This window comes from Thalassophryne amazonica, chromosome 23, assembly GCF_902500255.1.
Source record: "Thalassophryne amazonica chromosome 23, fThaAma1.1, whole genome shotgun sequence".
Classification (NCBI taxonomy): Eukaryota; Metazoa; Chordata; class Actinopteri; order Batrachoidiformes; family Batrachoididae; genus Thalassophryne; species Thalassophryne amazonica.
Window position 1 is genome coordinate 35851706 of NC_047125.1, and position 20566 is coordinate 35872271.

At 43.5% G+C, this 20566-nt stretch overlaps 1 protein-coding gene across 3 annotated transcripts in view; it reads left to right on the forward strand.

Moving 5' to 3' along the window:
- Positions 1-20566, forward strand: part of kif1c (kinesin family member 1C) — a 69906-nt gene that overhangs the window by 19917 nt on the left and 29423 nt on the right. Inside the window, exons 2-12 of one of the 3 annotated variants that reach the window (XM_034164220.1) lie at positions 3093-3220; positions 3446-3522; positions 3597-3675; positions 16475-16575; positions 16647-16891; positions 17133-17244; positions 17335-17412; positions 17491-17556; positions 17752-17830; positions 18033-18111; positions 18195-18343. In XM_034164220.1, coding sequence (XP_034020111.1) covers positions 3115-3220; positions 3446-3522; positions 3597-3675; positions 16475-16575; positions 16647-16891; positions 17133-17244; positions 17335-17412; positions 17491-17556; positions 17752-17830; positions 18033-18111; positions 18195-18343 — 1171 coding nt within the window. In that variant the 5' untranslated portion in view covers positions 3093-3114. Of the gene's footprint in view, positions 1-3092; positions 3221-3445; positions 3523-3596; positions 3676-16474; positions 16576-16646; positions 16892-17132; positions 17245-17334; positions 17413-17490; positions 17557-17751; positions 17831-18032; positions 18112-18194; positions 18344-20566 lie in introns of those variants that run through there. The other 2 variants (XM_034164221.1, XM_034164222.1) reach the window with 2 other exon arrangements.

Sequence of the window (20566 nt, forward strand, 5' to 3'; positions counted from 1 at the left end):
ACCATGTTCTCCACCTCCATTGTCGATGCGGCTGCTCGTAGCTGTGGTCGCAAGGTCTCTGGTGCCTGTGCGGCGGCAATCTCCGAACCCGGTGGTGGACACCGGAAGTAAGGGATGCCATCAAGCTGAAGGAGTCCTACTTATCTTTGTTGGTAGGTGGGACCCCAGAGGCAGCTGACAGGTACCGGCAGGCCAAGCGTGCCGCAGCCCGTGCGGTCGCAGAGGCAAAAACTCGGGTCTGGGAGGAGTTTGGGGAGGCTATGGAGGAGGACTATCGGTCAGCCTCGAAGAGATTCTGGCAAACCGTCCGACGCCTCGGGAGGCAGAAGCAGCTCTCCACCCGCACTGTTTACGGTGCGGGTGGGGAGCTGTTGACCGTGACTGGGGATGTTGTCGGGCGGTGGAAGGAGTACTTCGAGGATCTCCTCAATCCCATCATCACGTCTTCCGAAGAGGAAGCAGAGACTGGGGACTCGGAGGCGGACTCATCCATTACCCAGGCCGAAGTCACCGAGGTGGTTAGAAAGCTCCTCGGTGGCAAGGCTCCTGGGGTGGATGTCTTGGCTGACACGCCTCTGCAACATTGCGTGGCGATCGGGGACAGTGCCTCTGGATTGGCAGACCGGGGTGGTGGTCCCTCTGTTTAAGAAGGGGGCCCGGAGGGTGTGTTCCAACTATAGGGGGTTCACACTCCTCAGCCTCCCCGGTAAGGTCTATTCCAGAGTACTGGAGAAGAGAATTCGACCGATGGTTAAACCTTGGATTTAGGAGGAGCAGTGTGGTTTTCGTCCTGGTCGCGGCACACTGGACCAGCTATACACGCTCCATCGGGTGCTCGAGGGTTCATGGGAGTTCGCCCAACCAGTCCACGTGTTTTGTGGATCTGGAGAAGGCGTTCGACCGTGTCCCTCGGGGCACCCTGTGGGGAGTGCTCCGGGAGTACAGGGTCCGGGGCCCTTTGCTAAGGGCTATCCGGTCCCTGTACGACCGCAGCAGGAGCTTGGTTCGCATTGCCGGTAGTAAGTCAAACCTGTTTCCATTGCACGTTGGCATCCGCCAGGGCTGCCCTGTGTCACCGGTTCTATTCATTATTTTTATGGACAGAATTTCTAGGCGCAGCCAGGGTGTAGAGGGGGTCTTGTTTGGGAACCACAGAATCTCGTCTCTGCTGTTTGCGGACGATGTGGTTCTGTTGGCTTCGTCAAATCAGGACCTTCAGCGTGCACTGGGGCGGTTTGCAGCCGAGTGTGAAGCGTCCGGGATGAAAATCAGCACCTCCAAATCCGAGGCCATGGTTCTCGACCGGAAAAAGGTGCTTTGCCCTCTTCAGGTCAGTGGAGTGGCCTTGCCTCAAGTGGAGGAGTTTAAGTATCTCGGGGTCTTGTTCACGAGTGAGGGACAGATGGAGCTGAGATCGATAGACGGATCGGTGCAGCATCTGCAGTGATGCGGTCGCTGTATCGGACCGTCGTGGTGAAGAGAGAGCTGAGTAGCGGGGCAAAGCTCTCGATTTACCGATCGATCTACGTTCCGATCCTCACCTATTGTCATGAGATTTGGCTCATGACCGAAAGAACGAGATCGCGAGTACAAGCGGCTGAGATGAGTTTCTTCCTCAGGGTGGCTGGGCGCTCCCTTAGAGATAGGGTGAGGAGCTCGGTCACTCGGGAGGAGCTCGGAGTCGAGCCGCTGCTCCTCCACGTTGAAAGGAGTCAGTTGAGGTGGCTCGGGCATCTTTTCCGGATGCCCCCTGGACGCCTCGCTGGAGAGGTGTTCCGGGCACGTCCCACTGGGAGTAGGCCCCGGGGAAGACCCAGGACACGCTAGAGGGATTACATCTCTCGGCTGGCTTGGGAACGCCTTGGGGTTCCCCCGGAGGAGCTGTAGGAGGTGTGTGTGGATCGGGAGGTCTGGGCAGCTTTGCTTGAGCTGCTGCCCCCGCGACCCGACTCCGGATAAAGCGGAAGAAAATGGATGGATGGATGGATGTGTTGGAGCGTTCTTTGGTTTTTCATGATTCCATCATTTATTCCTCAGAATTGAGTGACTCCATATTTTTTCCCTCTGCTTGGTGTAAAAAAGTAACCGTTACTGACTGCCACAATTATTTTTCCTGATTTCTTATAGTGTTTCTTAAAGCCAGAAAGTTGCCATTTGAAATGACTTTAGTTTTGTGTCATGTCTGTGATCTGCTTTTTTTCTACAAAATTAAAGAACTGAATGAACATCCTCTGAGGCCGGTGATTCCATCATTTTTGCCAGGGGTTGTAAGAAGTCTGCGGGTCACAGAGCTTTCTCTTATCGTGCCCCTGTTCTGTGGAATGATCTCCCTGCATCAATAAAACAGTCAGATTCTGTGGAGATTTTCAAGTCCAGACTTAAAACGCACTTATTTTCCCTTTCATATGGCTAGCATACTGGTACAGTTTTGTTTTATGCTTTTTAATCATATGCTTTTTACTAGTAATTGGAGCGGGCTGTGGCGTCAACTTGATCTAAATTCTGGGTCTTTTAGTGAAGTTTAGGGCTAGTGGCCGGTGATCACCTTAGTATTTCTCTGTTTTTCTTGTTGATTAATGCTGACAAATTATACAGTATTTTTTGTCTTACTGATGCCTGATTCTGTTTTTTTCTCTCTGTTTAAGGTGCAGCTCCATCCAGAGATGGGAGTTGTATTCGTGTTGGTGATCCTCCTGTCCTGTGCACCAATAGCATTTCTTGTATATTCGTCCGTGAATTGTTCTGTGAATTGTTCTATAATTTATGTTTGTATCATGACCCAAGCAGAGGGTCACCCCTTTGAGTCTGGTCTGCTTGAGGTTTCTTCCTCAGAGGGAGTTTTTCCTTACCACTATTACTCTGGGAGTTGGTAAGGTTAGACCTTACCTGTGTGACGCGCTTTGAGGCAACTCTGTTGTGATTTGGTGCTATATAAATGAAAATAAATTGAAATTGCAGAGGGCAGAGCTGAGGAGATGGAGTTAAATCTGAAAGAGGAAGTGGGAAGGAGAGTTTATTTGTTGAATTCTGATTCATGTATTTTAATGTTTTGATTGTCAGTCTGATCTTGCTCTCTGATTGGCTACCTCCAGGCAGGGTGGGTGGAGCCGAGTCATGGCAGGCGCGTCCGTGAAGGTGGCGGTGCGGGTTCGCCCGTTCAACTCCAGAGAAATCAGCCGTAACGCCAAGTGTGTGATCCAGATGCAGGGCAACACCACGTGTAAGCCACACTGACCTTTGACCTCTCGTACCAACACATTACCGCCTGACGGGAAGCCCCTCCCCTAAACACACACATGCATGAGCTGAATGTGTGCTCGCTGTTACCTCATTTTTACAGGTTAAGCTGTGAGGAGTCTCGGACGTGTCCTTTTACTTCCTCTTTGTGCATGTGGTCATGTAACTTCCCAGCATGCCTTTGTGACCTGGGTGTCTGTTTCTGCAGGTATCACCAACCCCAAACAGTCCAAAGATGGAGCAAAGAACTTCACCTTTGACCACTCGTACTGGTCGCACACCATGGTAATCTCACACACACCCATACCCAATGATGATGGTGGCAGGGGTGATCCGTGCTAACCATTGTGTGTCTGCAGGCGGACGACCCAAACTTTTCATCCCAGAAACAGGTTTATAAAGACATCGGAGAGGAAATGCTGCTGCACGCCTTTGAAGGTAAACATGCTCCTAATGTGACAACAAAAACATGCTGGTTGTTAGCAACCACACTGCAAAAAAACATGCTTAACAAGACAGATTCTGATATTAACGTTAATTGTGCTAATCAGCGTACACTAATAATACTGATGCTCATCATGAAAAAGATGCTACTGCTAACACAGTGCTCATGTTTTCATGATCACGCTACAGCTGCTAATTTTGAAGATGCTGCTTTTTGCAATGATGCAAGTTGTAACAATAATATTGTAAATGCCAATTTCAAACATGACCATACTGTTTATTATGCTTTATTATATAATTGATTCTCATGATAAGGCCATAGATGTTAATTTTGAACATGACATTTTGTTTATCATGCTAACTTAATTTTTCTTTTCTTTTTTTTTTTTTTTCCCCAATTTATTTTCATTTATATAGCACTAAATCACAACAGAGTTGCCTCAAGGTGCTTCACACAAGTAAGGTCTAAGGCCGGGTTCACACGGCAGGATAATTAGGCCGATATCGGACCTGATCTTCCCCTTACGACAGTGTTAAGGACGCCCCAACAATCGTGATGACGCTAAAGATAATCTCATCAGATATTCCTCCCTTGTGATGTGATAAGAGCGCTCTGATCTGCTTGGAAGGACGTCAGGAGCGCTCCGATCGCAAATCGGGGATATTCAACACGTTGGATTTTTTTGGCCCGATATCGTAGTGTGTGTTGTATCCTCCGACCACAAACATGCACGCAGCCTGCTGAATATGACGTGCAGCCAATCAGAAAGCGAGGTGACGGACGTACAGAGCAGAAAATAAAATCAAAACAGCTGTTCTGACTTACCAAAAAGTCCGGTGTCGCACTGTCTCCACTCCTTTAAAGAACACCTTTTCTTTTTCTATTGTTTTTTCCCTCTGTTTTAAATAGTCCACAAAGTACCTCCGTTTGTTTACTCTGAAGTCACGTTTAATCTCGAGAGATTTTGCAAGATTTCCTGTCTGAGCTGTAAATGTTCATGTGTGAAATCTGTTTGTGTGTGGTGGTGTTGTCCTCACTGTGTGGCTGAACACCACACACTGTACCACCAAACCTGTTAGATTCACAATTTTTTATCGTCACGTGTGTGGTCTCTCAGGTTTTGGAAACCTAAAGATAATTTTAAAATCCTGTCATGTGAACCAGGCTTAACCTTACTAACCCCCAGAGCAACAGTGGTAAGGAAAAACTCCCTCTGAGGAAGAAACCTCAAGCAGACCAGACTCAAAGGGGTGACCCTCTGTTTGGGCCATGATACAGACATAAATTACAGAACAATTCACAAAACAAATATACAAGGAATGCTGTTGGTGCACAGGACAGGAGGGTCTCCAGCACAAATACCACACCCATCTCTGGATGGAGCTGCACCTTAAACAGATAGTGCAGGAGCTAGGTGACATTTATTCAACATAAAAGGTGTGGAAGGTCTGTAGTATCAGAAATGCTTATGAGGCTAAATTTTGCCAGGAAATGCAATTCTTGTTTTGCAACTGGTGGGTGTGGCTAGGGGCCACACCCAAAGTACCCCCCAAAATGGGGGTGCAGACTTCATTCCAATGCCAGTTGATGCAGGTGCATTTACTGAATGGAAAAATCCAACTTAAGATTTTTTTTGGTGGAAGCACTAATTAAGAACACAATCAGTGCTAATTAGAGTTTTATTTAACATGAAAGGTGCACAGTTGAAACAAGCTTCATTACATAGTGTCACATTTCAGTAGTTAGAAAAATAAACTTAAGAAGAAAAGTGATGGTGGAAAGACCCCTTAAGAAGGACCACCCCCCCCACCCCCAAAAAATGGATTTATTCAACATGCGAAGTGTAATGAAGTTTGTTTCAACTGTGCACCTTTCATGTTAAATAAAACTCTAATTAGCACTGATTAATTGTGTTCTTAATTAGTGCTTCCACCAAAAAAAATCTTAAGTTGGATTTTTTTCATTCAGTAAATACACCTGCATCAACTGGCATTGGAATGAAGTCTGCACCTCTCATGTTAAATAAACCCATTTTGGGGGGGTAATTTGGGTGTGGCCCCTAGCCTGGCACAGTTTAGCCTGATGAGCATTTTTGATAATACAGATCTTCTGCACCTTTTATGTTGAAAATGTCACCTAGCTCCAGCACTAAGAGAAAAAACAGAATGAGGCATCAGAAAGACAAGAAATATTGTATAATTTGTCAGCATTAAACAACAAGAAAAACAGGAAATACTAAGGTGATCGCATATCTGTAAATAAGCTGGTTTGAGCTTGATTAGGAAAAATTAGAAAATTTGATTATATTAGAAAATTAGAAAAATGTGACGCAAAGACATCATTATGAAATCAGGAATTCAACCAGCAAACTGATGCCTCAAATATCCCACACTATGTTCACGAAGTTACATCTGACACTATGGTGATGATGGGTGTTTTTTTTTTGGGGGGGGGGGGGGGGTGGATACTAGAGTGCCTTAATTGAGAGAGTGGCCTTAACTCAGAACATGGCGCCATTTTGGTTCCAACTGTGCTGAACTACTGAATGAACCTTTGTTTTCAACATTTTTAAATTTAATTTAACCACATACAGCAACACATCCAGGCATAGGTGCTATCCAAATAAATATAAAAATGGTTAAGCTGTCAAATTTACAGTTTATGATGATTTATTTATCTAATTTAAAGCCTGATTTATGCAGCTGCAGCTCTGTAACTCTGTGTCATGCAATGACGTGCGTGACAGTTTTAAAGTTCTCCATCTCTGGATTTTGCTTTATTCTGGATTAATTTGACCCTCAACAAGTTTTTCATTCTACAATCATCACCTCCAAATCAAAGGTAAGATGAACATTTTCATCTTTTCCGACTCCGTGTTGTAAATGTGCGAACTTTTCTGATCCATTGATCAGCGTGCGCACTGTAAAAACTATTAAAATATGAGAGGAAAGAGTGAAAGCAGCAAAGTGTCAAATCACAGCCTTTTGTGCTGTCTGATTTAACAGGTGCATGTCAGGCTGCGGATCTGAGTCTGAACACGGTGTGGAAAAAATAAATGGTCAGGCTTTTATCACAGAAATGACTCTGGCCCCACATGCGAGGGGTTTAATGGAAATACATTGTGATCGGATGGGACATTTTATCCGAGGGAGATGTGCATAGCAAGGCGGTGCAATACAACCCCTGGCAATAATTATGGAATCACCGGCCTCGGAGGATGTTCATTCAGTTGTTTAATTTTGTAGAAAAACAGCAGATCACAGACATGACACAAAACTAAAGTCATTTCAAATGGCAACTTTCTGGCTTTAAGAAACACTATAAGAAATCAAGAAAAAAAGATTGTGGCAGTCAGTAACGGTTACTTTTTTAGACCAAGCAGAGGAAAAAAATATGGAATCACTCAATTCTGAGGAAAAAATTATGGAATCACCCTGTAAATTTTCATCCCCAAAACTAACACCTGCATCATATCAGATCTGCTCGTTAGTCTGCATCTAAAAAGGAGTGAACACACCTTGGAGAGCTGTTGCACCAAGTGGACTGACATGAATCATGGCTCCAACACGAGAGATGTCAATTAAAACAAAGGAGAGGATTATCAAACTCTTAAAAGAGGGTAAATCATCACGCAATGTTGCAAAAGATGTTGGTTGTTCACAGTCAGCTGTGTCTAAACTGATGACCAAATACAAACAACATGGGAAGGTTGTTAAAGGCAAACATACTGGTAGACCAAGGAAGACATCAAAGCGTCAAGACAGAAAACTTAAAGCAATATGTCTCAAAAATCGAAAAATGTACAACAAAACAAATGAGGAACGAATGGGAGGAAACTGGAGTCAACGTCTGTGACTGAACTGTAAGAAACCGCCTAAAGGAAATGGGATTTACATACAGAAAAGCTAAACGAAAGCCATCATTAACACCTAAACAGAAAAAAACAAGGTTACAATGGGCTAAGGAAAAGCAATCGTGGACTGTGGATGACTGGATGAAAGTCATATTCAGTGATGAATCTCGAATCTGCATTGGGCAAGGTGATGATGCTGGAACTTTTGTTTGGTGCCGTTCCAATGAGAATTATAAAGATGACTGCCTGAAGAGAACATGTAAATTTCCACAGTCATTGATGATATGGGGCTGCATGTCAGGTAAAGACAATGGGGAGATGGCTGTCATTACATCATCAATAAATGCACAAGTTTATGTTGATATTTTGGACAATTGAAAGGATGTTTGGGGATGATGAAATCATTTTTCAAGATGATAATGCATCTTGCCATAGAGCAAAAACTGCAAAAACATTCCTTGCAAAAAGACACATAGGGTCAATGTCAATGAGCAGATCTGATTTGATGCAGGTGTTAGTTTGGGGGATGAAAATTTACAGGGTGATTCCATAATTTTTTCCTCTGCTTGGTCTATAAAAGTAACCGTTATTGACTGCTACAATCTTTTTTTCTTGATTTCTTATAGTGTTTCTTACAGCCAGAAAGTTGCCATTTGAAATTACTTTAGTTTTGTGTCATGTCTGTGATCTGCTTTTTTTCTACAAAATTAAACAACAATGAACATCCTCTGAGGCCGGTGATTCCATAATTTTTGCCAGGGGTTGTAGCATCCGCCTTGTGTGGCGGGATGCTATTTTAGATTATAAGCATGCACTACTGGCCACGAAGCGGACCTATTACTCTGATTTGATCAGTAAAAACAAACAACTCAAAGTTTTTGTTTGACACAGTCGCATTTCTTATTCACGGGCAGCCACCTGTTAGTCATTCTCCCTTTTCAGCACAGGATTTCTTGGATTATTTTGAGAAGAAAATAGAAGATATTAGGCTGAGCATATCTCAGCACGCCTCGGCCCAGCCATTAAAACCTGCTATGGAGGTGGGCGCTACCATTGAGGTGTTACCTAGATTGACAGAATTTAATAGTATTTCATTGGGCGTGCTGATGAAACTTGTGGCGTCTACAAAAAGCACAACCTGTTTATTTGATCCCATACCAACAAAATTGTTTAAGGACCTGTGGTCCACTCTTGGGCCGTCTGTGCTTGAAATTATTAATCTGTCATTAACCTCTGGATCTGTTCCGAAATGTTTTAAATCAGCAGTGATTAAACCTTTACTTAAGAAATCTAATCTTGACCCTAGTGTATTGAAAAATTACAGGCCGAAATCTATCATTCTGTTCCATAATTTTAGAAAAGGTGGTTTCACAGCAGCTCATAGACCACCTCACTGAGAATGATCTTTTTGAGCTGCTGCAGTCTGCTTTTACGAAATATCACTCCACAGAGACAGCACTCACTAAAGTTGTGAATGATCTTCTGTGGTGTTGTTAGATCTCAGTGCTGCGTTTGATATTGTGGATCATCATATTTTGCTCAGTAGGTTGGAGAATTTTTTTGGGATTACTGGAAGTGCCCTTGCCTGGTTGACGTCATATCTGTCCAGTCGTTCTCAATGTGTCTTCTATAATGGCACTACCTCTGACCTTGCTGACATGAGATTTGGGGTTCCACACGGATCTGTTTTAGGCCCCTTGCTTTTCTCCCTGTATGTGGCCCCCCTTGGGCATATATTGCGGACTTTTGGGATTGCCTTTCATTGTTATGCTGATGATACTCAGTTGTACATGCCGATAACTGCGGGAAATCTCACTCCCATAAAATCCCTGGAGGACTGTCTTCTATCAGTGAGAAGTTGGATGTCTAGTAACTTCCTACTTTGATAAGACTGAAATGATGGTTCTTGATCCAGCTAGACATCGGCATCAGTTTGACCAGCTGGCGCTCGGCCTGGGTTCCTGTGTCATAACATCATACGGACAAAATGAGGAACCTTGGGGTAATTTTTGATCCCACGTTGTCTTTTGACCTCCACATCAGGGATGTTACTAGGACTGCTTTTTTCCATCTGAGAAATATAGCGAGGATCCGCCCCATCCTGTCCATGGCTGATGCTGAGACCCTGATTCATGCTTTTGTTTCTTCTAGACTAGATTATTGTAATGTTCTATTTTCAGGGTTACCACAGTCCAGCATTAGGGGTCTTCAGCTGGTTCAGAATGCTGCTGCCAGACTTCTGACATGTAGCAGAAGGTCTAAACATATCACACCCATTTTGGCATCTTTGCACTGGCTCCCTGTCTCTGTGAGAGCAGATTTTAAGGTTTTGTTATTGATTTATAAGGTTGTTCATGGACTGGCGCCATCTTATCTGGCTGATCTGGTGGAACCCTACGTGCCAGCCCAGGCTTTGCGGTCGCAGGATGCAGGACTTCTCTGTGTTCCCAGGGTGAAGAAGTAGTCAGCAGGTCAAAGAGCCTTTTCGTATCGTGCACCCACCCTGTGGAACAGTCTTCCTGTGACCGTGAGGCAGTCAGTCTGTGGACATTTTTAAGTCAAGACTCAAAACCTATTTTTATTCTCTTTCTTATGGATAGTTTTTATTTTTATTTGTTTTATTCTTTTACTTCTGTTTTTATTTATGTATTTGAATTTTTTATTCATTTTTAATTATTTATTCAATTTTATGTTGACTTGTTTTATGTAAGGCGCCTTGAGACGGCTTTTGCTGTGATTTGGCACATTATAAGCTAATTAAATCCGATGTGAGTGAAAAATCCGTTGTACAAAATCCGTTATATACGATGTTTATTACGTGGAAAACAATACAAAAACTATGGGACTTTTTTTTGTCCAGTGACTGTGAATATCTGGTTTATATGGTGACGGTTTAGGTTAGTTTTACTGTACATGGGACTGAACAATAAATTTACTTCTCAAAGCTTTGGCGATGAAGTCTCTTCCATCCCACATGGTTGACTTTATTTTTCCATATTTTTCTTCTCTTTGACTGTGAAGGGAATATTTACATCTTGAAATCCTTGTTGTGTCTATTTGTGCCTCCTAATGCACAACAACCCGTCATTTTCAGTGAATAAATAAATAAAATAGCTGGCTTGACATGCAGACACATTAACAGCCAGCACTATTTTGGTTGGCACCATGTCACCATGTTCATGGTGATGCTAGTGGTGATAATTTTGACACTGATGCTAACAGTGTTTTGCTGTCGCTGCTTGTTAGGGTTAACCCTAACCCTAAATGTTGGGGAGTCATGATTTTGACATCGGGGTTGCTGGTTCAATCCCAGATTGGACTGTTAAACCTGAGTGGTGACGGATTATGACGGGGTGCCCTTTAGCAAGGCCTTTAATCCCCAACCTGAATAAATGATGATGTTTGAAACTGTCAGTTGATTTTTTTTTTTTTTAATCTGATTTTCACCAAAAGTAAACTTCTCCAATGAATAAACTGTCGAGATCTTGCTGCATATTTCAGCAGCTTTTGTCGCCATCTACAGGGATTAAAGTTCTCCGCCACTACGATGGATTTCCATCAGTTGGGTTGCCAAAGGGTAGGTGTCCTGCTGATGCTGGACGCAAGATATAAAATTTACCACATTCAAAACGCTCAGAAGTACATTTTTAGAATAATGTCTCTGTTTTACTTTTGTTTTTTTCCCCCTGGCAGCAAGTCCCTCTGTCTGTCCCCAGAGCTGCAATACCTCCATTTGTGGATGGATTTCCATCAAAATGTGTTTCTATGTTCCCTTTATTTCATCATACAAAATCGCAGGGTCCTCCCCAGACAGTGGAATAACGAGCCGCGCTGCTGACTGGCGTCATCTCGTGATGCTTTCGTGCAAGACTTGGTGGGAATCTGACCGCGCGCAAACCCATCGGGGATCGTTAAGAAATGATTTGAACCATCGACATCAATAGTCTTTTTGCTTAACGATTCCCTTATCAGTCCTTCAGAGTGGCCGTTGTTTTGGAGGGTGTTTGTTGGGAAAATGTTCATTTCTCTACGTTGATTGCAGACCCTGCAGCGGGTCTGTAATCAACTGCTTCTGACACGACACCGCTTTGAAACGTGAACCAATGAAGCAATGCTTCGATCAATGCTCGTTGGTCCTTTGATTTGCTGCTCTTCAGAAGCAGAAAGTCCCCTTCTTAACCCCTCTCAAAGCTATTAAAATATGTGATTCACTTTTGTGTGAATTAAAGTCACTAACTGGGACTCTTGTCTTCTTGTAGTCAAGAAACGAGAATCATCCTCTGTTCCGTTGGCACAGCTCCAAATGCTGTGCGACTCTCTACCGAGACAGAGTCCGGTCAGAATTAATAACTTCAAAACGAATTGTCGCTTTAAATAAAATGACACCTCTTTCCAAATGTTGTAAAACAGACAATAAACTACAATCGACTAAAATATTTTTTTTCCTCCCCAAAATGAGACATCCTGCATTCTTTATTAATTACATCCTGACGTGCAGCACAGCTACAAGAGCTCAGCTCAGACGTATGGAAAGACATTCATGCCAGTAATGTCTGAAAGGAAATGCTTTTGACAAAAACTACAGATTTAGTTTATTTCTGTCTATGTCCAGAGATCAAGAGACCATGTAGAGTTTATTTGACCCTCTGATGTCGACACTGTTGTATACGACAGCTAAGACCAAGCTTTACTAAATTATAAATAACTTTTTAATGATATGAGATAGAAACTTACTTTTTTTTTTTTGCTGAAACGTTAACTCCACGGACATTCAAGCCAGCCATCGGCCATCTTTGTACTCCTCATAGAAGCTGTGTGATGACGTGCACAATGTGAGTGTCCAATCGGAATTGGTTCACCGTCACATGGTTTTCCAAAATCCAATCGTAGGGCAGATTTACCTCAAGTGAAAAGCCAAAGATCAGTTTTCAGGAGTGTGTTACTAGTTGGCCTGTTTGAATAGCCCCCTGGCTGCTCCAATGAGTACATACTATTAATACATACTCAGTGCACCCTGCGCCATTACGCACATCGATCAGTGAAAGCAGGAGCAGACGGAGAGCCTCTGATGACAATCTCTCATGCTCAAACAAAGAGTGTGTAACTATCAGGATTGCTCCACTAGTTTGCATGTGAATGTTATTGGATAACTCTGTTTCTTTCTCTGCGTAAAGCACTGTTTACCATATCAGTGGACAACAAAACACATAGACCATTTTGTATATATTGTTCAAAATGTGCATTTCTGTTTATTGTTTGAACCTTTTTGTTGTTCAGTCTTTCACCCAAGACCTCAAATTACTTTTATAAAGTGTCGAAACAGTTGTTTTAGTTTGCTCTGTATTTTGAATAAATGTGTGGAAAAAAATTTTTTCACTTTTTTTCCTTGCCTATTTTTGATTGTAAACCTTTATTACACTTACACTTATTAAACACAACAAAAACATAGATATTCTGAAAGTACAGGTTGTCCTGAAAAAAAAAGACATAAAACTTGATTGCGGGATGCAGGGAGAGCTGTTAACAGCAATAATAAAACATTTATGCCAGGCGAGTGAAATGTCCAAAAAAATGCCCTCGGACCCCAGAGGGTTAAGTCCAGAGTTTAAGGATCCAGTGACCAATTTCATATTTATTTACATTTTATTGACTCAATAAAATCTTGTTGACATAGAAAACCTGTAAAGCCTACTTTTAGTACACAGAAAATTCACAAGCGGTATTGATAAGGGCATTGATAAGGAATTGATCGATAAGTGGAATTGATAATGGTATCGATATCAATAAAATCTTATCAATACCCATCCCTAGTCATGGTAAAAACAGCAGCAGCAGCTGCTCTCCACTGTGAGTAAGCGTAGTGCATGTCCATTAATCATGAATGCAGCCTATGCTGAGCTTCTTGCAAACTGTTGTCGTTGTCACAGCTGGAAACCATTCGGAAGATTCAGACGGCTTTCGGTGGCTTTTCAGTTGAGTGAGTATCCGAGAAATTGTGTAACAGATGGGCATGCCACAACATGTCCTGTGAGACTTCCAACACGGAGGTGTTTTTATTGCACGCCATTGCGGCTCCGTCCCGAAGCACGAATTCCTCCGCACGTCTTTCATTACAAAATCTCCTGTAACAGTGGAATGTGCCGTAAAAGTGCTGATGTCCACATTTTCTGCGATTTCTCTGGTAGTCAGACGACGTCCCGGATCAACACAGCCTTCACTTTGGAAATGATCTGGTCGTTTCAGCCTGTCGATGGCCGCTCGGAGCGCGGCGCACCCTCCGCTGCTGTGGGCCGTCTTTAATCCGGTTGTAATGGTCCTTAATCTGTGTGACGCAGATAGAATCTTCACCGAAAGCCATCTGTATTTTCCGAATGGTTTCCACCTGGCTGTCTCACACAGTTTCTGAAAAAATTTTAATGGAGCAAAGCGGCAGTCGCTCAGCCATTTCCCTGACAATGAAAATCCGACGAGGGGACTGGACCAGTGCTCACTCAAAGCCTGCTCACAGGCGAATGACGCAACCGACAGGCATGAAAAAACTCACGCATGCGCACGAAGGTTCAAGCTTGGCTGATGCAATCGCACATGATTCAAATCCATATAGTTTTTGAAAAAATTAAAATGTTACTTTTCGGACAGACCTCGTATTTCATTTTGTTTTTGAGTGATGCAGGTGACAGCCAGTCAGAGCAGAGCTGCACTGTGAAGTCAGTGGCTGGTCTCTCCAAGGCCACTTCATTTTGTGTGTTTATATACATGTTTCCCATATATTATGTAAAAGCTAGCGAGAAATAAACACTTCTAAAAATGAAAATGCTGTTTTTGAACTTAACACCTCTTGGGTCATTTACAAGGCATTTTGCAGATGTTACCTTGTAAGCTAACCGCTAATTAGTAAAAAAAGTAAATCTGCAAGCCCAGATCTGTCATTCAACGGAGAAATCTTCATTTAAAAATGAGAAATTTACAGCTAAAATTTAGCCCTCCGCAAAACTGTCATCACATCATGGACGCTGCCAAGACGTCTGGGAGAAGACCCTCTCCCAGCATGCATTGTGCGCGCCAACTGTAATTTGTGGATTTACGTCAGTTTGCATTTGCACCTTTTTCTTGTCTTATACGGAAGGATCTACTTTTTTAAAACTTCATATTGTCTTGCGGCACATTTGGTGAGTACACATTTCTTTTATTTGTGCTTGAAAATTATTTTGGGGGACTTTTTCATACGCCCGTTTGACTGAGTGGTGTCGCATTGAAAAGCTACTGTCTTTCGCCTCCGGTGTTACCGTCGCGGGGTACAGAGGCGGGACCTGCAAAGAATTCAAGTCATTAAAAAGATATAAACCTCTCTCAGCGGCCACGGAGCTCTGCAGCTCCGATTACCGAGACATGCGGCGCTGCAGATTTTGCCGCAAGAAGTCTGTCCTTGCAGCAACAGGTGTCACCGGTCGCTCCGCATCAAAACAGCGAGCGTAGTCTCTGGACTTGTGCCAAGTTGGCTGCACCTCCATTTAGTAGACAGGGAGGTGGTGCCGGCTGCACAGCAGACACAGGGTCGATGTGAGTGGCCCGCTTCGGCGTTTACCGAGCCTGCAGACTCAGTAAGCGCATCGGAGGCAGAGAGCGAGGCGACGGGGAAGAACGTCACCCGCTGTCAATGTCGCCGCTGATCTGAGCATGCAGATCTGTATCTCACATTCATTGCAGCTTACTTTTGGATGTTGAAACCAGGATGTATATAACAGTAACATTACTAACAGATAAAATCAATTTCAATGCGGGATCGGACTGAAGGCTGGAGCGCTCCGTCTTCTGCCGCACGTCACTGCAATGATCCGGATGTACAAACAGTTTTCACTGTGGGCCAAATTTTAGCTGCAAATTTGTCATTTTTAAACTAAGATTTCTCCGCTGAATTACAAATTTGGGCTCACAGATTTACTTTACTGCATTCACAAGGGTCTTATAAATACATATCAGCTATTTCTTTCTGAGATCTGACCACATTTATTTCAGTGCAGGTCTACTTTAAAATTGTAATCCTGCGAACTAATCCCCATTTTTACTAAATATACCTGTAATCTGAATACATCTTTTTTTTCTGTAACTGTAGCGGAATACAGTTACCTTTTTTTTTTTTTTTTGTATCCTAATTACGTAATGCTGTTACATGTATTCCGTTACTCCCCAAGCCTGGCGATGAATGCTTCTAAAACATCAGTAGCGTGCTTGTCTACCTTCTTAGTGTTTTTGGCGTCCTTGGATTTCAATATTTCCACCAGTTCCTCTTCTGTGAACTCTGCAGACCTCGCTGGCAGACAATTTTCTGCTGTTGTTGACATGTTTGTTGACATTTTTTCAACCAGTGTCTGTCAGCTAGTTCCTGACGTTCGTATGCCGCGCTCTGATTGGCTAGCTTTTGTCAGTAAGCTCTAACGCTATTGGTCAGTGGGAACCGATCCAATATAACTTTTGGTCCTAGCCTTTTTGGATCCTTTTGGATCTGACATAACTTTCTGGCGCCAAGCATGCCAACATACAGGTAAATGATGGACAGAAAGGCTCATCTGTGATTGGCTATTACAATCTGAGTGGAGAACATATATATATAGCTTTAATCCCGTCATCTAGCGGGTGATGTCAGCATTTCAGGGCTTCTGTTAATTTCCTGCTTGAAACCCAAAATTCAGTTAAAAATTAAAGGCATTTATAAATGCCACAAACATGATTTTTTTTTCTTCTTTTTTTTTTTTGGCAGGCAGATCTTTGACCTCCCCATATTGTAGAAAAATTTTGATTTTGAGAGTTTTATATTTCTTGAGTTTTAGGACGCGGAAGGATTTGCCGTACAGATGGACAGAAGGATAGCAGTTTCTCTTGGCAAGCACGACTTACAGCTGTAAAAATTCTTGATTCTTTTTCTTTATTTGATCTTTTAGGATACAATGTGTGTATTTTTGCTTATGGCCAGACGGGGGCAGGAAAGAGCTACACCATGATGGGCAAACAGGAGCCTGGACAGGAAGGCATCATCCCCCAGGTGGGACAGGCATCATTTGTTCCTGGTGATTGATTGTTGACTGGAATAAATCATAGTCGTGTGTGTTTCAGCTGTGTGAGGACTTGTTTCAGAGGGTCTCCAAGAACTCTGATCCAGACCTGACTTACTCTGTGGAGGTGTCCTACATGGAAATTTACTGTGAGCGAGTTCGGGATCTGTTGAATCCCAAGTCCCAGGGGAACCTGCGGGTCCGGGAGCATCCCATCCTGGGTCCGTATGTGGAGGATTTGTCTAAACTGGCCGTGACTGGGTTCACAGACATCTGCGACCTGATGGATGTCGGCAACAAGGCCAGGTGTTTACTCAAATAAATTTTAAAAAAGCTGTTGAAGGATATTCTGGGAAATGTAGTCAGTGAATCTTTGATAAACTGGAAAGCATGTTTATATCTGAAAAAAAAACCCCAATAAAATCTTGTAGAAGAATTATGGGAATTGTAGTTAACCATGGTGTCAAATGGAAGTGTTTGAAGAGTTAATAGTTTGCGAATGAATTCATAAGCTGTATGATTATTGATCGTTGACTATTGACGACAGGACGGTTGCAGCCACCAACATGAATGAGACATCATCCAGGTCCCATGCTGTCTTCACCATTGTCTTCACCCAAAAACGCCGAGACCAGCTGACTAGTTTGGACACGGAGAAGGTTTGTTTTCTTTCTCTCTCTCTCTCTCTCTCTCTCTCTCTGTCTGTGTGTACATGCGCTTGCCTCACGTGTTGGGTTCTATTTCTTCAGGTCAGTAAGATAAGTCTGGTCGACTTGGCTGGAAGTGAGCGAGCAGATTCTTCAGGGGCAAAGGGAATGCGCCTTAAGGTCAGAGGTCACAGAGGCGGCATGCTGGAAAAAGTTTAGGTGACTGGGTATGTTGAATGTTTGTTTATTTATTTACAGGAAGGAGCAAACATTAACAAATCTCTGACCACACTGGGGAAGGTGATATCAGCTCTGGCAGACATGGTGGGTCAACAGACTGGGTCTTCTCACTTTCACTGATCCAGACTCTCAAAAGGGAACAGAAACCAGGACTGTGCCCTGAGGCACTCCACCTGACTGACCAGCTTTGATTGTTGATTTGATTCTTTAGTGACAGGCAGCGGTTCATCATCTTGGGGAAAAAAAAGATAAAACATTTTTTCTTTCTGCACTCTGCAGCAGAACAACAAGAAGAGGAAAAGTGACTTTGTTCCCTACAGAGACTCTGTTCTGACCTGGTTACTGAAGGAAAATCTGGGTGAGTTTTGTTGGACTGCACACGGTCTTCCTCACGCTGCCCATTCCAGGGCACATACTTCATTTTGTAATACAAAATTCATAAGTACTTCAAACACCAGAAGAAAAATGTGAGAACCAGAGACCAGCTTCAGGAATATATTTTATATGGAAGTAATCAACCGAACATTTGTCATCAAAATGTGGCAACATTTCTGTTTCAGGAGGGAACTCTCGGACGGCCATGATTGCTGCGCTGAGTCCTGCTGACATCAGCTACGAGGAAACACTGAGTACTTTGAGGTCAGACATGAAGCTTGTGGTCTGTCACGTGCTGACCTGGTGTGTTGCAGCCATCCATCATTTCATGTGATTGATTTTTGTAGATATGCTGACCGTGCCAAACAGATCCGCTGTCACGCTGTGATCAATGAAGATCCAAACGCCAAACTGATCAGAGAGCTGAAGGCTGAAGTGGATCGACTGAGAAACCTGCTCTTCTCCCAGGGCCTGCAGGAGCTGCTCGACAACGCCAGTATACACGCTTTACACACGACGCATTAGGCGCTTTAGATGCACAGAGTTATGCGCTCTACACGCAGTGAGTTACAGGCTTAACACATAACACTGGTACAGATGCTACACAATATGCAGTGCGCCAGTGCACTGTTACAGTGAGGAAAATAAGTATTTGAACACCCTGCAATTTTGCAGGTTCTCCCACTTAGAAATCATGGAGGGGTCTGAAATTTTCATCTTAGGTGCATGTCCACTGTGAGACACGTAATCAAAAAAAAAAAAAAAATCCGGAAATCAAAATGTATGATTTTTATAATTTATTTGTACGAGGGTAGGCTGAAAAGTTCTAAGGCTCACCAAGAAGGAGAAATGCCATTTCAATAAAACTTGGCATGCATTAAGTTCAACTTTTCTGATGACTAACTGTTATTTTCTTCCAGGTTGTGAGGTAGTTTGTGGTTCATAGCCAAGTTTGAAAGTTCGTGGTAGAGGGAAACGGCAAAAATGGACAAAATCTGGCATCGCGGTGTGATTAAGTACCTGCATAAGAAGGGGTTAAAGCCCAAGGACATTCATGCGGATATGGTTGCTACATTAGGGGATGAAGCTCCCTACATATCTACAGTGCAGAAGTGGGCAGCTGAATTTAAGAGGGGCAGAGAGAGCCTTGAAGATGACCCAAGGTCTGGGCGGCCTGCAACAGCCACAACCCAGAAAAACATTGACCTTGTTCATGAAGTGGTGATGGACGACAGGCGATCGACGATTAATCAGCTAGCAGATGCTGTGGGAATATCCCATTAGAGAATTGAACACATTCTGCATGAAGAGCTTGGAATGTCAAAAGTGTCAGCTCGGTGGGTGCCACGTCTTCTGACGCCTGATCAGAAACGCACCAGGCTAGTCATGTTGAAGGCAAACGGCGCAATTTGAAGAGGATCCAGCCAATTATATGGAACGTTTTCTTACCCAGGATGAGCGTTGGGTTCACCACTTTGAACCAGAGACAAAAAAACAATCAATGCAGTGGAAACACTCAAGGTCACCACCTCCAAAGAAAGCCAAGGTCGTTTTGTCTGCGGGGAAGGTCATGGTTTCAGTTTTCTGGGATGCCAAGGGCATTGTGTTCGTGGACTATCTTGAAAAGGGACAAACCATAAATGGACAGTACTATTCTAACCTACTGAGACAGTTACGCAAGGCTATCAAAAAGAAGCAACCAGGAAAGCTGACGAAAGGGGTGCTGTTCCATCAAGACAATGCCCCAGCTCACAAGTCAACAGTGGCCATGGCCACTATCCAGGAGTGTGGATTCAAACTGGTAGATCACCCACCATACTCCCCTGACTTGGCACCCTCGGACTTTCATCTGTTCCCAAACCTGAAAAAAAACTTGGCTGGGAAGCACTATCGGAGCAATGATGAGGTGATTGCTGCCGTTGAGGACTATTTTACTCTCAAGATAAAAGCTTCTATGCCAAGGGAATCGAAGCACTCAAGCACCGCTGGAAGAAGTGTGTGGAGTTACAGGGAGACTATGCAGAAACGTAACCCTGAATTTGTTCAATTCGACAACTGCATCATAGTCAGCCTTAGAACTTTTCAGCCTACCCTCGTATGTTACTGCTGCAAATAAGTATTTGAACACTTACCAACCAGCAAGAATTCTGTCTCTCACAGACCTGTTAATTTTTCTTTAAGAAGTCCTCTTATTCTGCGCTTTTTACCTGTATTAATTGCACCTGTTTGAACTTGTTACCTGTATAAAAGACACCTGTTCACACATTCAATCAATCACACTCCAACCTGTCCACCATAGCCAAGACCAAGAGCTGTCTAAGGACACCAGGGACAAAACTGTAGACCTGCACAAGTCTGGGATGGACTACAGGACAACAGGCAAGCAGCTTGGTAGAAGACAACAACTGTTATGATTATTTATTAGAAAGTGGAAGAAACACAAGATGACTGTCAATCTCCCTCGGTCTGGGATTCCATGCAAGATCTCACTCTGTGGGGTAAGGATGATTCTGAGAACGCTCAGAACTACACAGGAGGACCTGGTCAGTGACCTGAAGAGAGCTGGGACCACAGTCACAAAGATTACATTAGTAACACATGATGCTGTCATGGTTTAAAATCCTGCAGGGCAGCAAGGTCCCCCTGCTCAAGCCAGCACATGTCCAGGCCCGTTTGAAGTTCACCAGTGACCATCTGGATGATCCAGAGGAGGCATGGG